The sequence below is a fragment of the Oncorhynchus keta genome, chromosome 32 (genome assembly GCF_023373465.1).
Source record: "Oncorhynchus keta strain PuntledgeMale-10-30-2019 chromosome 32, Oket_V2, whole genome shotgun sequence".
NCBI lineage: Eukaryota > Metazoa > Chordata > Actinopteri > Salmoniformes > Salmonidae > Oncorhynchus > Oncorhynchus keta.
The window spans coordinates 8,830,310-8,852,178 of NC_068452.1; the positions used below are offsets into that span (position 1 = coordinate 8,830,310).

Genomic DNA, 21,869 nt, shown 5'->3' on the forward strand with positions numbered 1-21,869 from the left:
CAAAATAATTGTTTAAAAAGTTACTTGGGGTTAAGGGTCACTGCTGTAGCTACAGTGTAACAATAATGAGTAATTACAAAAGTATTGCACAGTAAACTTACTTACAGGAGCACCGCAATAAATGATGTCCACGGTTATTTTCCCAATTCATCCTGTAAGAGGAAGTAGCACAACTCTTTTGACTCTCTTTGGCCCAGTCTACAGAATGACACAGCATCGCCTCTCCGGCCGAGGCTTATGGGAGTCTCTGTTCTCAGGGATACTGACAGAAACATGACTCTGTGTCCGCATGTTTCCTTTGCTCTTTCGAGGCATTGAGTCATGTGGCATGTCAATCACAGACTCCCTTGATGGTGTTGGCCTGGGACTCTTGATGTTGATGGCCCCTTGATGTTGACCCGGTCAGGTTGGCTGAAAGCTGGTTGATAAACGGTGGTGTGGCTTCGAGCTGGAGTTTCTTGCCGCTTGACTGCTTTGACAAACATAATCGGTCTGGGTACCAGGTACCCAGCTTGCCTTAGCAGCTCCCCCAGCTCCAGATTACAGATGAGCCTGACCAAATCCCTAATGATCCGATAGGTCTTCTGGCGATCAAAGGTCCTCACATCCTCATGTTGGGTCGGGGTGAAGGCTGATGATGATACGGTCTATACTGCTGTCATCATGGTGTCCTTCGTAGTTCTGCGTAACGTATGATAGCAAGTCATCTGCCCCTGAGGTATTCAGGTTGCCCATCTCATAGTATGGAAAGCTCTGGTTGGGAAGCAGTTGCCAACAGTAACCGTCACACTCGAGGCGGTTATCGTAGCGATGGAAGCCGAACTCCTTCCTTTTGGGGTTGTACGGCGCCAGCAGGTCACCATTGTTGTCGAATATGAAGTAGTTATGGGAGAACCAGTGGAGCAGGTAAAGCCCATGCCTGGGCCAGGGCCTACCAGAGACAGACGATTTGAGGTGTCCCATTACATTTAATGTTTTAACGTTAGCCATCCATACACCTGAAAATATTGGAAGGAGGAGAGAGAGGAAAGAGGAGACTCAGTGAGTGTTGCTGAGCTTTCTTCATTCTGTGGTTGTGTGGCCTTTCACGTATGGCCATTTCCACTACTGGCAGGGCATGCAGGGCAGAGAGGTTTGTCTGGAAAGGTGACATCGTTGAAAGTCACTGAGCTCTTCAATATGGTGAGAGGAAAACAAAATGTTCACCCTACTACTACTCTCTCTCTCTCTCTCTCTCTCACACACACACACACACACACACACACTCATACATACTTCCCGGTACCTTTTTTATGAAGTAGATAGGGTTCTTGCTGTACCTATTCTGTGTCCTTCTAGTGAGTGTTTTACGGGTATTATTCTGTAATTAGGACTAACCTAATGCAATTGTCTTAAACCTCATTTATACCGTAAGTACATAATGCAAGACTGTACTTAGCTAACACAAAATGTAGCAAACACGTGCAGTGACGCTATTTGTAACTTGAAGCTACTATGTTTTTCATTATCTCATTTCAAGACTCACCACTGTATTATTGATGTTAATAAATAGACATTAAAGGCTGATTTTGAGACTGTTCAACCATTAACATACTTGTCATGTTCTATTTAGTTTGGCAAATGTTCACAAAGTCCAAAAATAAATACTGTTTTCAACTATGCTATATTTTGGGTAAGACAACTTTTTTTTTTAATCAACCTCTCGCTTTCAACGATAATTGGTGTGTGTGTGTGTGTATGGGTTTTCGAGGATGTGTAGGCCAATCAGCGATTTATGTGCGTGAGTATGGTGAGAAAAACAACCAATGAGCGGGCATACACATGACAGGAGTCACGTGAACCGTGGGGCTGAAACATGGCGGATGTCGAAACAACCAAATCTTTGAACGGTTTGCTGAATGGAATAGCACAAATAGTGTATTATAATAATGCTGAAATAACGGAGGAACTTTTGAAAAATGAACTTTATCCAGACTTAACGCAGGAGGAGTTTTGCGCGATGCATGAAAAGATGAAAGGTCTTTTAAAGGTACTGTCAACTTTGCATTTGGACATCATTCTCACCTGATTGAGAAACGTAACCAGCTACATTATTATGGGGTTAGGCAATAGGTAAAAAATAGTTACATGTTTCAAATGCTCAACCTCGTCCTGCAGCCCAAATGCTTGAACCCTGTTTCTCTATTGTCTTTCTTTAATTGTGTCTGTAAAATCTTTCCAAAACAGCTTTCAGCTAAATCAGTTAATATAATTTGTACACGTGGCATTGTAAATAAATGGCTAGCATAGGGTGGGTGTGTGGATTCATTCACGTTGACAACTTCATTCATGTTGAGAACAGTGGTTTTCAATGATAGATCAGTTTGTCTTCCCTACAGGCTGATTTACATGTCACTAGATGGCAGCACTAGAACACCTGTGTAAACACATGTCAACTTCCCTTTGTCCTTGTTTTTTATTTTTTATTTTTTATAACCTTTTATGTAACTAGGCAAGTCAGTTAAGAACATTCTTATTTACAATGACGGCCTACCAAAAATGCAGAAGGCCTCCTGCCGGGACGGGGGCTGGGATAATAAATTAAATGTAGGACAAAACGGCAAGAGACAACACTACATACAAGAGACAACGCGTACATACAAGAGACAACGCGTGCATACAAGAGACAACGCGTGCATACAAGAGACAACGCGTGCATACAAGAGACAACGCGTGCATACAAGAGACAACGCGTGCATACAAGAGACAACGCGTGCATACAAGAGACAACGCGTGCATACAAGAGACAACGCGTGCATACAAGAGACAACGCGTGCATACAAGAGACAACGCGTGCATACAAGAGACAACACTTGCATACAAGAGACAACACTTGCATACAAGAGACCTAAGACGACAACATCACGGCAAGGCAGCAACAATGCATGGTAGCAACTTGATGTGGAGATGACATTGTGACCAGGCTAAGATAATATAACAAGAAAAACATCAACCTCTTTGTTAGACTAATAAATCTCTGCTTGTTTTCTTCTCCCCTTCTCAGTCCATTGCCACTGCAAACATGGACCAGGCCCAGCTGGAAGCCTTCCTGACTGCCCAGACCAGGAAGCAGGGCACGGGGAGTGTGAGCGCCGAGCAGGCGGCCGCCCTCTCCCGGTTCTGGAAGAGCCATCGGGCCCGGGTGAGGGAGAGCCTGCTGGGCCAGAGCCGCTGGGAGCCCGGCCTGAAGGGCCTCACCTGGAGGGTGGACCTCCAGACCTCAGCCAGCAGAGGGGGTGCCGCCAACATTCCCGTGGCCCTGGTGGAGCTGGAACTGGGCAGGGCTGGAGAGGTGAGAGAGGAAAGTGGAGTTGGGGTGGGGGGAGAGAGGAAAAGGCCCACACTCTAATATACCAGTCACACTGACTGTACAAGCACATTACATGGCTGCCTGCATTTAGACCAATATTATATGTTTTGATTCCCAAATTGTGCTTTCAGACATAGCCTGTTGATTTGCATAATTGACTTTCTGCTCTGGACTTATTCCATAATGTGCCCCAGGTGTGTGGAATTTGCACATTTTGATTTTAAACCATCTAATTAGTCTTAAAGTTAAATCTTAACCCACCCGGGCCACTGGGTTGAACCTCTAAGAAATCTAATGTGAATATAATGCAGGACTATGCAAGCTATGAGGAAGCTGAAGAGCACATGTCATTCAGAACACATCAGTGGCTTTGTTCTCACCTTCCTCTTTCCTACTTTAGCAGTATATTCATTGCATTGTCACAGTTCCACATTTTTGTGTCTGATGTACCAGCACTACATACACTAGTCTGCCTTTAACCTGTTAGTCCTCAGACCTAATACATACAGTTGAAGTTGGAAGTTCAGCATATTTAAACTCAGTTTTCACATTTCCTGACATTTAATCCTAGTAAACATTCCCTGTCTTAGGTCAATTAGGATCACCACTTTATTTTAAGAATGTGAAATGTCAGAATAATAGTAGAGATAATGATTTATTTAAGCTTTTATTTCTTTCATCACATTCCCAGTGGGTCAGAAGTTTACATACACTCGATTAGTATTTGGTAGCATTGCCTTGGGTGAATTTTGGCCCATTCCTCCTGACAGAGCTGGTGTAACTGAGTTAGGTTTCGAGGCCTCCTTGCTCGCACATGTTTTTTCAGTTATGCCCACACATTTCCTATAGGATGAGGTCAGGGCTTTGTGATGGCCACTCCAATACATTGACTTTGTTGTCCTTAAGACATTTTGCCACAACTTTGGAAGTATGCTTGGGGTCATTGTCCATTTGGAAGATCCATTTGTGACCAAGCTTTAACGTCCTGACTGATGTCTTGATGTTGCTTCAATATATCCACATAATTTTCCTTCCTCGTGATGCCATCTATTTTGTGAAGTACACTAGTCCCTCCTGCAGCAAAGCACCCCCACTTCATGATGCTGCCACCCCTGTGCTTCACATTTTGGATGGTGTTCTTCAGCTTGCAACCCTCCCCCTTTTCCCTCCAAACATAACAATGGTCATTATGGCCAAACAGTTCTATTTTTGTTTCATTAGAACAGAGGACATTTCTCCAAAATGTATGATCTTTGTCACCATGTGCAGTTGCAAACCGTAGTCTTTTTTTTATGGAGTTTTGGAGCAGTGGCTTCTTCCTTGCTCAGCGGCCTTTCAGGTTATGTCGATATAGGACTTGTTTTACTGTGGATATAGATACTTTTGTACCTGCTTCCTCCAGCATCGTCACAAGGTCCTTTGCTGTCCTCTGGGATTGATTTCCACAGACAGTACGCGTCTCCTTCCTGAATGGTATGAAGGCTGCGTGGTGCCATGGTGTTTATACTCGTGTACTATTGTTTGTACAGATGAACGTGGTACCTTCAGGCATTTGGAAATTGCTCCCAATTATGAACCAGACTTGTGGAGATCAACAACAAAAATTCTCAGGTCTTGGCTAAATTATTTTGATTTTCTCATGAGTTCAAGCAGAGGCACTGAGTTTGAAGGTAGGCCTTGAACTACATCCACAGGTACACCTCCAATTGACTCAAATTATGTCAATTAGCCTATTAGAAGCTTCTAAAGCCATGATATAACTTTCTGGAATGTTTTCCAAGCTGTTTCAGGCACAGTCAACTTAGTGTATTTCTGACCCACTGGAATTTTAATACAGTGAAATAATCTGTCTGCAAACAATTGTTGGAAAGGTTAATTGTGTCATGCACAAGGTAGATGTCCTAACAGACTTGCCAAAACTATAGTTTGTTAACAAGAAATTTGAGGAGTGGTTGAAAAACAAGTTTTAATGGTTCCAACCTAAGTGTATGTACACTTCTGACTTCAACTGTATCTATAAGCTATCAAATGTTGATTGGGTTTGGTCATAGATCAGAAGGAAAAATATTTTCCCTTGTTTGGTTTGTCAAACACATGGATATTCCTTGCACGTCTGAGAGGGGGAAAAAATACTTTGAAGAGTATGGCACCCTATTCCCTATAGGGCAGTACTTTTGGCCAGAGGGAATAGGGTGCCATTTGGGATGCACTACAAGTCAACTGACAGACCCCATCTGAAGCCACCACCACGGAGGTTACAGGTCTGGGATCAGCTTGCCCCACTCCTGTCCTCATCTTAATCACCAACGGCCAAAACACCAACCTGACTCTATTCCAGCTATTGGATGATGTCTTATCTGCATGACTGAGCTACATCCATCCTATGGTTGGTTAGTTTGTCCCGCTAATGCTTCTATAGCCTTGACTCTCTAGAGCAGGGCTGCCCAACCCTCTTCCTGGAGATCTGTAGGTTTTCAGTCCAACCCCAATTTATCATATCTGATTCAGCTAGTTAAGGTCTTGTTGAGCAGCTAATTAGTATAATCAGGTGTGTTAAATTAGGGTTGGACTCCAGGAAGAGGGTTGGGCAGCCCTGGTCTAGTCAACTGCTTAAAAAGGCTATATAGAACTTTTGCTTCGGAGGGTGCTCTAGAACCAAAAGGGGTCCGGCAGAAATATTGCCCAGAAATGACCTAATTTAACAGGAAAATGTATATGAACCATACAGAATTACAATCCCGACAACATTTCAAATGGCTTCCTGTTCCTTTTGCATGTCTCATCTTCTAATAGACCGGAGTGGCCCACTTTCATTCAACACTGAATCGGTAGCTCCCTGTAGACTTGAGCTAAAATGGAGCACAGCTTCCACTCCCGCTTATTTAAATAAACTTGGTATAGCCTAATAATGGGCTGGGTGGTGTCTGCTTCAGCTTTTATCTGGGTTCAAAAAAGATCTAATCTGACCCAATCACTTTCTTGCTGTATCCACAGCCATTGTTCCTTTTTCATTGGGTACTAAAGCAGATTCACAGCTGATTTATGAAGACATCATTTGTACGAGGGTGAATAGAAGTGGTCTGTTGACATTTTGATTTGGCAGAGTGGGAGAGACTATTTTCCTATTTGTGTACTTCTTACAATAACGTGATTAATCAATAACCTCACTTTGTAATCTAGTAGCACAGTTGTAACATTTACAGCATGCAAACTAGAGGCCAACAGACAATTGGTAGTGGAGTAAGATTAGCAAGGTCACATGCAATGTTTCTACAGGTTAGTCGCCCCTCATTTATAAATCAAACAGTTGCGCAAGTCTGAATTATGCAGAACGAGTTTTCTGATGAGGCCAATTGGATTCTGTAACAGTTTGTAATTGAGTCAGTAATCGAAAGATTGCTGGATCGAATCCTCGAGCTGACTGTCGTTCTGCCCCAGAGCAAAGCAGTTTAACCCACTGTTCCCCGGGTACCGAGGACGTGGACTTCGATTTTTAAGGCACCCCTCCGATTCAGAGGGGTTGGGTTAATGCGGAGGACACATTCAGTTGTACAACTGACTAGGTATCCCCCTTTTTATAATTTGCTCAGTGATTGTGGTTAAAACATCCTCTATCCTACCCACACATACTATTCTAAGTAACTGACTGTTTATCAGGTGCTGTGGATTCAATTCTGTTGGTTTTAGGGAAGTCCCCTGATGTCGTTGTTCAATGGATCTATTTACTTAGCTGAGAGAAGTTACGTAAATTGCACCACTGATGTCTGTGCTCTCCCCTTTTGAGCATGACCACAGTACATGCTGTACATTCTATTGAATTCTCAGACCTCCAGAACTAAACCGGCGGTATGTGGGTAATGTATGAGGTTGTAGTTTCCACATCTGTACATTTCATATAGCACATGTTCCTGTTCTGTAGGCACGAAACGTTATGAAACATTTCAAAATGGAGGTGCTACAGGATCTTGTCCAATAAGAACACATATTTGTTTTTTCCCGTTGTAAAACATTTAGTCCTACTGAACACCATTAACTAAGCCCATCCAGGCGTTGGTCTTTTTTCATCTGCATGACAGCCTAAGCCTTAGTGCATTACATTTGGCAGACAGTGTTTTGCACCAGTGATCTGTGGAGTTGAGGAGCTCCCAGTTGACGTTTGATTTACAAGACAAGCTTGGATCGTTTGTCTCTGTCGTTAGGCTTTGCCTTTACCCACAGCTACCCAACCCAATCTCCATTACCTTGTGAAGTCAAAGACATAATGCACTAACAATATCAGGCAGAAAGAATGTTGATTGAATCCCTTTGACCAAATTGTTTTTGACCAAAGTGTCAAAAGGAAAGGTTTGTTCTGTGTGTGTGTGTGTGACAATTTCAAGAGTTAGGAAAGTGAAGAAATATGATAGGTATGAGGCATTCCAATGCCTGCCTATATACATTAGGCATCTTTAATTGGAGGGTGGAGAGTCAAAAGACATGGAAAGAAGAGGATGATTGCTTAATACACATTATCTCCCTGTCCTATTTTCTCAGGATGTTGGCTTAACTGTTCTTACATGTCGATGTGTTTACCTACATGTCAATCATTGGCAAACATAGAAGGCATGACCAATTTTATTTTTATTTTATTTTTATTTCACCTTTATTTAACCAGGTAGGCTAGTTGAGAACAAGTTCTCATTTGCAACTGCGACCTGGCCAAGATAAAGCATAGCAGTGTGAACAGACAACACAGAGTTACACATGGAGTAAACAATTAGCAAGTCAATAACACAGTAGAAAAAAATGGGCAGTCTATATACAATGTGTGCAAAAGGCATGAGGAGGTAGGCGAATAATACAATTTTGCAGATTAACACTGGAGTGATAAATGATCAGATGGGCATGTACAGGTAGAGATATTGGTGTGCAAAAGAGCAGAAAAGTAAATAAATAAAAACAGTATAAAAACAGTATGGGAATGAGGTAGGTGAAAAAGGGTGAGCTATTTACCTATAGACTATGTACAGCTGCAGCGATCGGTTAGCTGCTCGGATAGCTGATGTTTGAAGTTGGAGAGGGAGATAAAAGTCTCCAACTTCAGCGATTTTTGCAATTCGTTCCAGTCACAGGCAGCAGAGTACTGGAACGAAAGGCGGCCAAATGAGGTGTTGGCTTTAGGGATGATCAGTGAGATACACCTGCTGGAGCGCGTGCTACGGATGGGTGTTGCCATCGTGACCAGTGAACTGAGATAAGGCGGAGCTTTACCTAGCATGGACTTGTAGATGACCTGGAGCCAGTGGGTCTGGCGACGAATATGTAGTGAGGGCCAGCCGACTAGAGCATACAAGTCGCAGTGGTGGGTGGTATAAGGTGCTTTAGTGACAAAACGGATGGCACTGTGATAGACTGCATCCAGTTTGCTGAGTAGAGTGTTGGAAGCCATTTTGTAGATGACATCGCCGAAGTCGAGGATCGGTAGGATAGTCAGTTTTACTAGGGTAAGCTTGGCATCGTGAGTGAAGGAGGCTTTGTTGCGGAATAGAAAGCCGACTCTGGATTTGATTTTTGATTGGAGATGTTTGATGTGAGTCTGGAAGGAGAGTTTGCAGTCTAGCCAGACACCTAGGTACTTATAGATGTCCACATATTCAAGGTTGGAACCATCCAGGGTGGTGATGCTAGTCGGGCATGCGGGTGCAGGCAGCGATCGGTTGAAAAGCATGCATTTGGTTTTACTCGCGTTTAAGAGCAGTTGGAGGCCACGGAAGGAGTGCTGTATGGCATTGAAGCTCGTTTGGAGGTTGGATAGCACAGTGTCCAATGACGGGCCGAAAGTATATAGAATGGTGTCGTCTGCGTAGAGGTGGATCAGGGAATCGCCCGCAGCAAGAGAAACATCATTGATATATACAGAGAAAAGAGTCGGCCCGAGAATTGAACCCTGTGGCACCCCCAGAGACTGCCAGAGGACCGGACAGCATGCCCTCTGATTTGACACACTGAACTCTGTCTGCAAAGTAATTGGTGAACCAGGCAAGGCAGTCATCCGAAAAACCGAGGCTGTTGAGTCTGCCGATAAGAATTTGGTGATTGACAGAGTCGAAAGCCTTGGCGAGGTCGATGAAGACGGCTGCACAGTACTGTCTTTTATCGATGGCGGTTATGATATCATTTAGTACCTTGAGTGTGGCTGAGGTGCACCCGTGACCGGCTCGGAAACCAGATTGCACAGCGGAGAAGGTACGGTGGGATTCGAGATGGTCAGTGACCTGTTTGTTGACTTGGCTTTCGAAGACCTTAGATAGGCAGGGCAGGATGGATATAGGTCTATAGCAGTTTGGGTCCAGGGTGTCTCCCCCTTTGAAGAGGGGATGACTGCGGCAGCTTTCAATCCTTGGGGATCTCAGACGATATGAAAGAGAGGTTGAACAGGCTGGTAATAGGGGTTGCGACAATGGCGGCAGATAGTTTCAGAAATAGCGGGTCCAGATTGTCAAGCCCAGCTGATTTGTACGGGTCCAGGTTTTGCAGCTCTTTCAGAACATCTGCTATCTGGATTTGGGTAAAGGAGAACCTGGAGAGGCTTGGGTGAGGAACTACGGGGGGCGGAGCTGTTGGCCGAGGTTGGAGTAGCCAGGCGGAAGGCATGGCCAGCCGTTGAGAAGTGCTTATTGAAGTTTTCGATAATCATGGATTTATCGGTGGAGACCGTGTTTCCTAGCCTCAGTGCAGTGGGCAGCTGGGAGGAGGTGCTCTTGTTCTCCATGGACTTCACAGTGTCCCAGAACTTTTTGGAGTTGGAGCTACAGGATGCAAACTTCTGCCTGAAGAAGCTGGCCTTAGCTTTCCTGACTGACTGCGTGTATTGGTTCCTGACTTCCCTGAACAGTTGCATATCACGGGGCTATTCGATGCTATTGCAGTCCGCCACAGGATGTTTTTGTGCTGGTCGAGGGCAGTCAGGTCTGGAGTGAACCAAGGGCTGTATCTGTTCTTGGTTCTGCATTTTTTGAACGGAGCATGCTTATCTAAAATGGTGAGGAAGTTACTTTTAAAGAATGACCAGGCATCCTCAACTGACGGGATGAGGTCAATGTCCTTCCAGGATACACGGGCCAGGTCGATTAGAAAGGCCTGCTCACAGAAGTGTTTTAGGGAGCGTTTGACAGTGATGAGGGGTGGTCGTTTGACTGCGGCTCCGTGGCGGATACAGGCGATGAGGCAGTGATCGCTGAGATCCTGGTTGAAGACAGCGGAGGTATATTTGGAGGGCCAGTTGGTCAGGATGACGTCTATGAGGGTGCCCTTGTTTACAGAGTTAGGGTTGTACCTGGTGGGTTCCTTGATGATTTGAGTGAGATTGAGGGCATCTAGCTTAGATTGTAGGACTGCCGGGGTGTTAAGCATATCCCAGTTTAGGTCACCTAACAGAACAAACTCTGAAGCTAAATGGGGGCGATCAATTCACAAATGGTGTCCAGGGCGCAGCTGGGAGCTGACGGGGTCGGTAGCAGGCGGCAACAGTGATAGACTATTCTTCAATTCTTCTCTCCACACAGGGGATTTCTCAGAGGACTGCACAGTGAAATCTTAAATTAATTTTTTTCTGCTTGTCTTCTCTCACAACAAACAGAAGAATGATGGATCTCGATAACAGTAATGGGAGCACACTTTTATTCCCAGGGTGTCCAGCCTGGTCTCATAGACTAGCCGTAGCATAGTAAATGTAAATCCGGCCCACTCAAATTAGTATGATATTTTACGTTTGGTATGGTTACATAAGACCGATGGTTCCATAAGAATCTCATCATGACCAATTTTAGCTAATTAGCAACTTTAACTACTTGCTACTTTGCAACTACTTAGCATGTTAGCTAACCCTTCCCCTAACCCTACCCTTAAGTTTAACAGTTAGGTTAAACGGTTAACTCTAACTGCTAGCCTAGTTAACGTGAGCAAATGTTAGCCACCTTGCTAGAATTCTTAACATATCATACATTTTGCAAAGTCTTAACATATTGTACGTTTACAAATTTGTAACATTGTACTTTTAGCAAATTCGTAACATAATATGAATTGTAATTCGTAACATATCATACGAAATGGGTGTTGGACACCCACAAATTAATATGTACCATACAAAACGTAACATATCATACCAATTGGGAGTGTATCGGATTTACATACAGAATAATAAGAAATGCTCTGAGACCAGGTTTGGGTATCATATCTCACGATAAACCTCGGCTCCGTTTTGGCCAGCGCTCTCGTTATCTCATGTCTTGTTATTGTTTTTCCAGTAAACAAATACATTAGCGTGCCGCGCGATCCTGGGCGTGACCCTTTGAGTGCATTAAATTAGTTCTCTAATATATGATGACAGATCCGGTAGACTCATAGGTGCCTCCAATACGGAAGAAACAAATGGGTGTAGCAACAGTGAGGCAGCATTCTAACGCTGTGTGCATCCAAAATGGCCCTGTATTCCTTACATAGTGCACTACTTTTGATCAGTGCCTATGGCCCAGTTCACTTTTTTAAGTAATAGATTGCCTAACTTGAGACACAGCCAAACTTGAGAAACTACTGTATTCAGATGTAAGGAGTGGTTGGTGGTTATTGGCTATGCACACAATGGTGACTGAAGATAGATTTGGATAGGCCTACTGTTGTCCTTTGGTTGACCTGTAGTGTGTCTAAAATGCAGTTTGTATTGTATTCAGTCTTCTGAATCCTTTTGTATTACAAATGTTAGTCGCCTGTCAGTGTTTAGCAAACCATTGTCTCGGTTAATTGTGCCAGGTATGCTGTGTAGGCCTATATAGCATATCATTCTGTTTATTGTGCTGTTAAGTGTGTAGGCGCAACATAAACGCATGCATACTATTAATGCTCTCTCAGAGAACTTTAACACTTTTTTTAGAGTGCATCGATGGTTTGCAACGTAGTGCATTCTCAATGCTTTTTCCCCTCCACACATGGCTAGCATAAGAGCACATACTTAACCAAACAGGATAAACACTTGTATCATTCAACATACAGTATCAGGAATGTATTCACTAGTAACCAAACAGGACCTACCTGAACTATTCCAATTAGAAATGCTTGTTCTGAACACAATGGCGCTGGAGGGGAGGCCTGCCGTCTTATCGGCTAGTTTTTTTGTTTGTTTTTTTGCCTTGTTCGTAACTTGTTTTGTACATAATGTTGCTACTACCGTCTCTTGTGACCGAAAGAGCTTCTGGACATCAGAACTGCGATTGTTCACCTCAAACTGGACGAAGAGTTCTTCAACGAGTCGGACGGATGGATATGCTACTACAGACACCCAACCAGACCCAGATCCCCGTGATTTGCTGGAGAAGGAAACAGAGATTTAGTGGAAAAGGACCCGGTTGCCTTGTGAGGATCAGGCGACGAGGCTAATCTGCCCTTGCCTTCCGTCCTGCTAGCTAATGTTCAATCACTGGAAAATAAATGGGACAAGCTGAAAGCACATATATCCTACCAACGGGACATTAACTGTAATATCTTAAGTTTCACGGGGTCGTGGCTGAATGACGATATTAAGAACATACAGCTGGCGGGTTATACACTCCATCGGCAGGACAGAACAGCATCCTCTGGTAAGACATGGGGCGGGGACCTATGCATATATGTGAACAACAGCTGGTGCACAATATCTAAGGAAGTCTCGAGGTTTTGCTCGCCTGAGGTAGAGTATCTCATGATAAGCTGTAGACCACACTACCTAGAGTTTCTGTATTTTTTTGTATCTGTCTACATACCACCACAGTGCGATGCTGACACTAAAACCGTGTTCATTGAGCTGTATACCGTCATTAGCAAACAGGAAAATGCTCATCCAGAGGCGGCGCTCCTAGTGGCCGGGGACTTTAATGCAGGTCAACTTAAATCTGTTTTGTCTCATTTCTACTAGCATGTTAAATGTACAACCAGAGGGGAAAAAAATTCTAGACCAGCTTTACTCCACACACAGAAGCGTACAAAGCTCTCCCTCGCCCTCCATTTGGCAAATCTGAACATAATTATATCCTTCTGATTCCTGCTTACAAGCAAAAATTAAAGCAGGAAGCACCAGTGAATGTTTATAAAAAAAGTGGTCTGATGAAGCATCATGTTGTCGGGGTGCTTTGCTGCAGGAGGGACTGGTGCACTTCACAAAATAGATGGCATCATGAGGTAGGAAAATTATGTGGATATATTGAAGCAACTTCTCAAAACATCAGTCAGGAAGTTAAAGCTTGGTCGCAAATGGGTCTTCCAAATGGACAATGACCCCAAGCATGCTTCCAAAGTTGTGGCAAAATGGCTTAAGGACAACAAAGTCAATGTATTGGAGTGGCCATCACAAAGCCCTGACCTCATTTGTGGGCAGAACTGAAAAAGTGTGTGCGAGCAAGGAGGCCTAGAAACTAGACTCAGTTACACCAGCTCTATCAGGAGGAATGGGCCAAAATTCACCCAACTTATTGTGGGAAGCATGTGGAAGGCTACCCAAACCGTTTGACCCAAGTTAAACAATTTAAAGGCAATGTTACCAAATACTAATTGAGTGTATGTAAACTTCTGACCCACTGGGAATGTGATGAAAGAAAGAAATGCTGAAATAAATCACTCTACTATTATTCTGACATTTCACATTCTTAAAATAAAGTAGTGATCCTAACTGACCTAAGACATGGAATTTTTACTAGGATTTAATGTCAGGAATTGTGAAACCGAGTTTAAATGTATTTGGCTAAGGTGTATGTAAACTTCCAACTTCAACTATACATATTACCTCGACTCGTGCCCCCCGCACACAGACATTGACTCTGTACCGGTACTCCCTGTATATAGCCCCTCTGTTATTTACTGCTGCTCTTTAATTATTTGTTGTTCTTCTCTTTTAGTTTTTTTAAATGTATTTTCTTAAATCTGCATTGTTGGTTAAGGGCTTGTAAGTAAGCATTTCACTAAGATCTACACCTGTTGTATTTGGCGCATGTGACGCCATTTGCTACGTTGTACATTAATGAATATACACCCCTGGTTACCTGTGTTTTGCCATGTCCAGCCGAACGGGCATGTGGCACTGTGTGGATGTGGGTCACAGGGGTCAAGCCCATTGAGAACGCAGTTGCCGGTGCAACTGGTGTCAGCAGTCGCTCCAGTGCCATGTCCCTCAGATCTGTGACAGTCTGCCGCTCCCTTGGTACTGAGAATGAGGCCAGCAGAGCAGCCACGCCCTTGAAGACAAGATACCACTTAGTTGAAGTCTACTATGCTGTTGTATTAGAGGAGTTATACATAAATTCAGTTGCTGTCGCTATGGTGAATCTACTTTCCACCTGAGGAAGATTAGGATTGAGGTGTGCCTCATATGGTACTTAGTTGACAATTTAGTAGGCTAAACACGAAATGTAATGGTATTGAGGCTAATGAGGAGCACTTATACAGTAACTGTTTTGCAGCCTAATACAAGTAAATTATTATAGGTGTTCAGGGCAAGCCTATGCAAGGAGATTACAGAGTAACTTAATCTATCAAGTCCTACTTACTTATTTTATTTATTTAACCTTTTAACTCGGCGAGTCAGTTGAGAACAAATTCTTATCTACAATGACGGCCTACACCGGATGACGCTGGGCCAATTGTGCGCCGCCCTATGGGACTCCCAATCACGGCCGGTTGTGATACAGCCTGGATTCACTAAGCTACAATGTTTGTGTTTCATAGTCTTGAGTGACAGTTGAACAATGCGCATGGCATTCCATTAAGCTGAGGTGGATGGACAGCTTCATGAGGGTCCTCTCTCTCGCCAACCGAAATGAACATTGAATCGTCCCGGGCAACAGACACGCTTCAAACCCTGTGCTTCAATCAAACAAATGACGGTGGAAAGAAATAGGGCAGCGGTAGCCTGTAACCAGGCAACTGTTCTTTAAGAGCAGTGATGGGGGCCCTTGTGTAGTGATGTCCACTCTCTGGGAACAATCAGACTAACAAAGACATGGCCAGGTGGAGGGTCTTGTGTCCTATTGTGGCCACCCAGGGACGTTCATTAATTTTTCAGTGGCATGTAATAAAGATGCTACACATCATAGAAATGGGTGAGTAGATGGGCCAATCACACGATCTGCACACGGTCTGTGTACACTGCTACTCATTTGAAAATATACTCTGACTGACTCAAATATCCCAAAATCTTTTGCACGTCAGCAACCAACTTTTCAAGATGTATAACTTTCAAAATACAGAAATACTGAAATACAGCTGGTGTGACGCAAGTTATATATTTTGAAAACTTGATTACTGACATATAAACTATTTTGGGACTATATCAATAGTGGATTAATGAAAAATAATAGTTTTCCTTTAAGGGCAGGTGCTATAGTTGCACTCTTGGCTTAACTTCACTGTTCTGGGACCAGCTTCCATTATCTAGTCCTAACTGTGACCATTATGAGTTAACCTGATGTTATGTGGCATCATGTTTAAGACTCAAAGGTAGCTCTTCAAGGGGTATGGATGTCCTTGGACAGTCAACAGTTTATTTTTACATTTTTTAATATGTCTCTTTTTCCCTCATTTGTCCTTCATCCCTTGTGCCTGTCGTCATCTCTCTTAGATGGCACTCTGGTTAAAGGTCATATTCTCACTAGTGATATTGGAGGCTATTTTTTTTAAATGCCTCAAACGGTAAGAGGGAATGAAAGTGAAAGTTAAGGGACCCTGTTATAAGTGGGGGAAACTCATGGATGTGCTACAGGCAAAGTGTCGCTATATTTAGGCCAACTGTTGCCTTTTTATTTGTCAGAAAGTGACGCTTCCTGTACATCTCGGTCATCGCGCTCACTGCTTAACAGTCTTCTGAAATCTTCTTTCACTGTATTAGTTTCTTGGAAACGCGCTAAAAATACATTTCTTGAATAAGCATAATTTATAAACTTTTTTATAAAAAAAATATTTTAAATGTAGAAGCATTTATAATGGTTTATTCATGAATGTTTATTTCGATTAGTCCTTTTTAGTTTGTTGTCCATTGGAAAGAGAAAGAACAAGTGTTTGGTCCTAACTGAATGTGTCTGGACCACATCCTGGTCCTAGGCTCCTCAACTTTCTGACCCAGTTTTCACACACACCTTCCTGTAGCACAAAGTGTTGAATAAGCTTTCGAAAGGTTCAATGGAGGTCACAAACTGACTTAGATCTCAGGTCCCATCTTTAGCACCACTACATAACAGTCTAGTTCTTACAGCTCTTTGATGTCATTCAGTGGATGTTTATAGGAGTTTCCTAATCTGACCTTTGCTCCCACTTTGTCTGAGAGCCCGGACCTTAAAATAGGACTTGATGTGAACTTTTCCCTCTGCTGTAAAGTTGAAAGGTTCCTATTATCGCAATGTTTCTGATGTCACGTCATTTGAGCTACATCCCTCAACCAATCATCCATGAAGTATGCTCTACTGCCTGTTGTCTTGTTCTTAGTATACCGTCCCTATTTTGCCTTTCCCTTCTCCTTCCCCCATCCCTTTCACGCTTCTCCGTTCTTGTTTTCCTTCCAGGACTCAGACTTTGTGTGTCTGGAGTTTGACGAGGCGAAGGTGAACCAGGTGTTGAAGAAGATGGCTGAGATCCAGGAGAGCATCAACACCATCGTACACCGCAGCTAGGGTCTAAATGTGTGTGTGAGTGATAGAAAGAGAGGAACGTCCCCATTTCCCTTCATTCTATGACTTGGACAGAAAACATTAGCCTGCCACATCAGACAGGACAAATATGCCTTATAGATGTATCTTTAAACTTGTATTTACTGTACACACTGGCAAGTTAGGACTTACTAAGAAATTATCTGTTTAATCTAACATTGGCCTTATTTACTCCAAAGGGGATATTTTTCTGTCACTGCTAGAGGAGAAAACATGCTGTTTTTTTTTTGTGGCCCCGGGAAGGAAGACTTCTTTTCACGTACAGAACCTACACTACTGTTATGCTTGATTTTACGATTAGTGCAATGTCCATTTTGTACGTACCCTTTGCCATTCCAGACAGTGACACATTGATATTTTCAGTTTAAGCCTAGTAAACTTCACATCCCCTTGCTTAATGTTGGGCAGACAACTTGTACAATATCGTTCCCAAATGAGCTGCTTCTTTCCACACTATTACTGTCACCATCATGAATTTCCTTCTGGGGGAAATGTGCTTCACAGCTCCTTGAAACATTCTGACTGCCTGACCTGGTCTAGACTTTCAACACTGGACACAGGCCAGGGGTGTAGGATATTGGGTGAGGTGAGACATTCACAACATTGCAAATAGAACTGACAAGATTTGCTATTCTACATGACAGGCAAGACTATCTGTTCTACGTACAACATATTCAGGGAGTTATTTTGCATGGTTGCACCATCCTGGACAGGCCTACGTGCTGTCCCAATTGGCCCAATGGAGTACATATCCTTATTTTCTTGTCTCATTTATTTTGGGTTGATTAGAAAGACTTGATTTGTTGAAAAGTAAAAAATGATGGAAATCTTATCTGGTCCTTCGAACTGTCAGTGGTTATGAAAGAGGAAAAAAAATGAACATTTATTCATCCATAGTAATCTCATAAAGATGAATTTGTACCGTGAAGGTTAGAGCTGGGACTATAAAACAATCAATACCGAACCAACCATTTTTATCTAGGATATTTGACTGATATTGACGATAAGTAGCCTTTACTAGAGGAATGTGTAGTTTGAAAAACGTAATTAAGTCTGCTAATATGTGTTATTTCTAACTGGATAATTGATAGCTGCAACATTCAAAGTAGTTTTAAGGGTAATTATTGTGATAATTCAGTCAATTTATGGATTTTTGTCCATATCGCCCAGCTCTGATGAAGGTTCATGTCATCTTGTTACCCCCATCTGCAGAATGGGATATCAACCCACCGTAACAGGCTACCAAGCTAAACACTTTAGACCGGGTATAATTGAAAATAAATTAAACTAACAAAATGTATTAACGCCTGCTTTCCATTTTGTCTTTGTAATTTAATAAAACAGAGTTTAAAGGACCTCATCTTTCTGCGTCGTCCGCATTCCAAGAACCGTAGGTCCTCGAATCTTCCTGCTCAATGTCTGGACGGAAGCGATGGTGTTACTGTTTGACAACCAAGCCGACTGGCACTGTTGCCTCTGAAATGAGGAGGGGTGGCTGGCTTCCTGACGACAGGGGGGAAGAGAATGACACTCGGTGCTTTGATAAGGAGGGGGAAGTTGATTCATACACACCCTTTGCGTGCCACCACCATTGACAGGGAGCTGACTGGGTCTGAGAGGACTGATACACCCTCGTATACAAGAACACATTCTTGTGTGTCTGCATCACACCCTACTTGTAAAGTGATAGGAGGAAGATTTCAGGCCTTATCTAGGTATCGTTAATGTGGTTGTGTGACATGATTGTGGTCACACGGGGCAGTGATGAGACCAACAGGTCGGGAAGATTTGGTGGCTTACTCATCTGCCGTGAGCTGAGCTGACCTGTAGGCTCTGTAACCCACTAGTCTTCTAGTGTATATTCACACCCTCTCACTGTCAACTAAGTGACCAAAGTCAGCTCTGCAATCCAGTCGTCGTCAACTACGTCATCCAGGCACTGCCAACTACGTAACCCGAAGAGAGACCCAGCACTCTAGCCAAACATCTCCGTCTGGAGGTGTCAGCCTTACATGGGACCTGGAGGTCCCATTTTACAATTGCAGTAAACTAGATGTGGATTAGACAACAGACAGCTACAGCTGTCATACTATAACATCTACATCTCAAAGGCATTATTGTAATGTAACACCAGCATGTGTACCGTTGAGTCACATGGACACGTGTCCAAAGTTTACCAGAGTTCAAGATGGAATTTTTAGTAACAATTTAATAAGGAGTGGGCTTTGGTTAAGGACTAGCACAGGGGCGTGTGATGGTTTAGGCTTGAAAGTGCTCGCTGACGAAAGCAGCTGTAGACTCCCTGCTTACATCCCTGGTTGCCTCCCAAATTACATCATATTTCCTATATAGTGCACTACATTTGGGCCCATAGGGCTCTGGTCAAAAGTTGTGCACTGTGTAGGGAATAGGGTGCTAATTGGGACTCAGAGCCAGAGACATTCAATTAGCAGTTATAAATAAATCAGACTGAGTTCTAGTTGTAATTATGGCATCAGTCCATGTTTACGACAGGCGATAAAGAAATTGACTTTCTAGCTAACCCAATTATATCAGCCTGTAGTCATTCTTTTGTGTTTGAGTCTGCCTTGTATTTAGAGAAAAGCAGCAAGGGTTCTGCCTTCCATGCACGTTCCTCGTCTTTCATCGTGTTAGTGCATGTTAGATGGGGTCCACTGCATTAGCAGATAAAGTGGAGGAGACCATGGTAACAGTGGTTCTGTTGTGGTTACTCAGAGCGCACCAATCTCATATGGCTTTCACTCTGTCCAACTCCTATTAGTAAACTAAATGTTACAGCGTGAAATCTTATGCGTTTGGGTCTTTTTGGCACCTGAACAAAATGGATAACACACTTCTCAATCCAGCAGGAACCTAAGCACTAATGATTTCCTTGGAGGGGCCCAGGAGTGGACAAGATGATGCATTTTCAATTTGACATGATCTCCCGATAGAGATAATTTGGCACGAATACTTAAGGCCCCATACTATTGCTAAATACGGTCATTTGAGTGCTAAATACCACACACTACCAGTTTATGAACGAGCATGACAACTGTGCTACAGAGTCCTGCCAAATACAGGTGGGGTGGTGACACTCAAAGTTGAATCTAGTTAATATCTAAATAAGCAAGTGTGTGTGTCGCAACCAGAGTTGACTATTGAACTGGGAAATTAGGAACTTTGAGAGGCTTGAAATGGATTTAATTGCATTGTCACTTCCTTTTTAGAGAGTCTTAATGGTGTTGGGTTGACTGGAGAACACGGGGCTTTTGCCATTCTCAAGTAAAGGAAAAGCTCACAACACTACTTCCCCGAAGGAGGAAACGGCCAGAGTGACACTGCTGAGAAAGTTATGTCAAAGAGGATGTACTATAAGATTACTTTAAAGAGGAAGTTGAAGCATGTGAGGCAGAGATGGTGTACCAGAAACACCTGTAGTCTTGAATCACTGGCCGAAACCTCTGCATAAGAGGATTTACTTTCTACAACATTTCATCCAACATTACATCCTACTATATTTCACTGAAATCTTCAGCCAATTTTGTTTAGTCATTCATTTGAAAACTGTCTTGCTGTATAGAGCCTTGAATTTTATATATGAAAGCCTATCACTTACAGTATACAAAACATTAGGAACACCTGCTCTGTACATGATAGACTGACCAGTTGAATACAGGTGAAAGCTATGATCCCTTATTGATGTCACTTGTTAAATCCACTTCAATCAGTGTAGATGAAGGGAAGGAGACAGATTAAAGAAGGATGTGTAAGCCTTGAGACATATATTTTGCATGTGTGTCATTCAGAAGGTGACTGGGCAAGACGAAAGATTGAAGTGCCTTTGAACGGGTTATGGTAGTAGGTCGCAGGCGCACCAGTTTGTCAAGAACTGCAATGCTGCTGGGTTTTTACATGCTCAACAGTTTCCTGTCTGTATGGTCCATCCCCCAAAGGGCTTCCAGCCAACATGACACAACAGAGCATTGGAGTCATTATGGGCCAGCATCCCTGTGGAACACTTTTAATACCTTTGTAGAGTCCATGCCCCAGCAAATTGATGCTGTTCTGATGGCAAAGGGTGGTGCAACTCCAGATTAGGAAGGTGTTCTTAATGTTTTGTATACAGTGTATATACTCTCTATCTACCCATAAAGATACAAACAACACATTTAATTATGGAGTCCACATTTGAACTTGGAACCGCAAGCTCATAAAATAGATGGTAATCACAGTGGAGCTTTTGGTTCTGTAAAGGCAAGACAGAAACGCAGGTTGACATTTATTGTCATGAATCTTGCCCTGGAGGCAGAACCGAGCGATTTACGCTAACTGCGCCAGCTGCAAAGTAACACATTGGCCTAGTGGGGTCGCCAATTATTATTTTTAGTGTTATAGGTGTGGTTAAGGTTAGAGTTAGTTTTAAAATCCAATTCTATTACTTTGTGGCTGTGCGAGCTATAGCGATCACTCTGTAGAGCTACCCCCAGGGCAAGATTCATGACAATAATATACAACCTGCGACAGAAACACTGTAATAACTGAGTTGACTTGGGGGAGGGTGACATGAGGATGTGGGTTAGTCATTGTCGGTGATCCTCATTTAACAAACAACATTAACTGAAACAATATTTGAAGCCATGTATACTATGCATTCAACTGAATTCACGCATTTCATTCTGTCTCTGTCTACTTGTATAGCGAGGGAAATGAAAGTACTCTACTTTGGTTTTACAATATGAGAAATCTAAATGACATGCTCTCCCAACATATTCAGTAAAGTACACAAAAAAAGGAAACACGCTGCCCCTAGTTAATAT

The 21,869-nt window shown here is 43.0% G+C and overlaps 1 protein-coding gene and 1 pseudogene across 1 annotated transcript; one reads left to right on the forward strand and one right to left on the reverse strand.

Annotated features, from left to right (window-relative positions):
• Window positions 1-335: 335 nt before the first annotated feature.
• On the reverse strand, window positions 336-963 carry LOC118365725 (uncharacterized; annotated as a pseudogene).
• Window positions 964-1,814: 851 nt separating this feature from the next.
• On the forward strand, window positions 1,815-18,404 carry LOC118364997 (COMM domain-containing protein 1-like). Its single transcript, XM_035746870.2, has 3 exons — window positions 1,815-2,029; window positions 3,044-3,331; window positions 16,906-18,404. Exons 1-3 carry the CDS (start codon window positions 1,856-1,858, stop codon window positions 17,011-17,013), a joined length of 570 nt encoding a protein of 189 aa, XP_035602763.1. The 5' UTR covers window positions 1,815-1,855; the 3' UTR covers window positions 17,014-18,404.
• Window positions 18,405-21,869: the final 3,465 nt, after the last annotated feature.

Excerpts from the sequence above, each read along its gene's own strand:
- LOC118364997 (XM_035746870.2), top strand. The coding sequence starts at position 1,856 with ATGGCGGATGTCGAAACAACCAAATCTTTGAACGGTTTGCTGAATGGA. Across the intron at positions 2,030-3,043 it reads AGATGAAAGGTCTTTTAAAG|TCCATTGCCACTGCAAACAT; the intron begins GTACTGTCAACT and ends TCCCCTTCTCAG. Across the intron at positions 3,332-16,905 it reads AACTGGGCAGGGCTGGAGAG|GACTCAGACTTTGTGTGTCT; the intron begins GTGAGAGAGGAA and ends TTTTCCTTCCAG.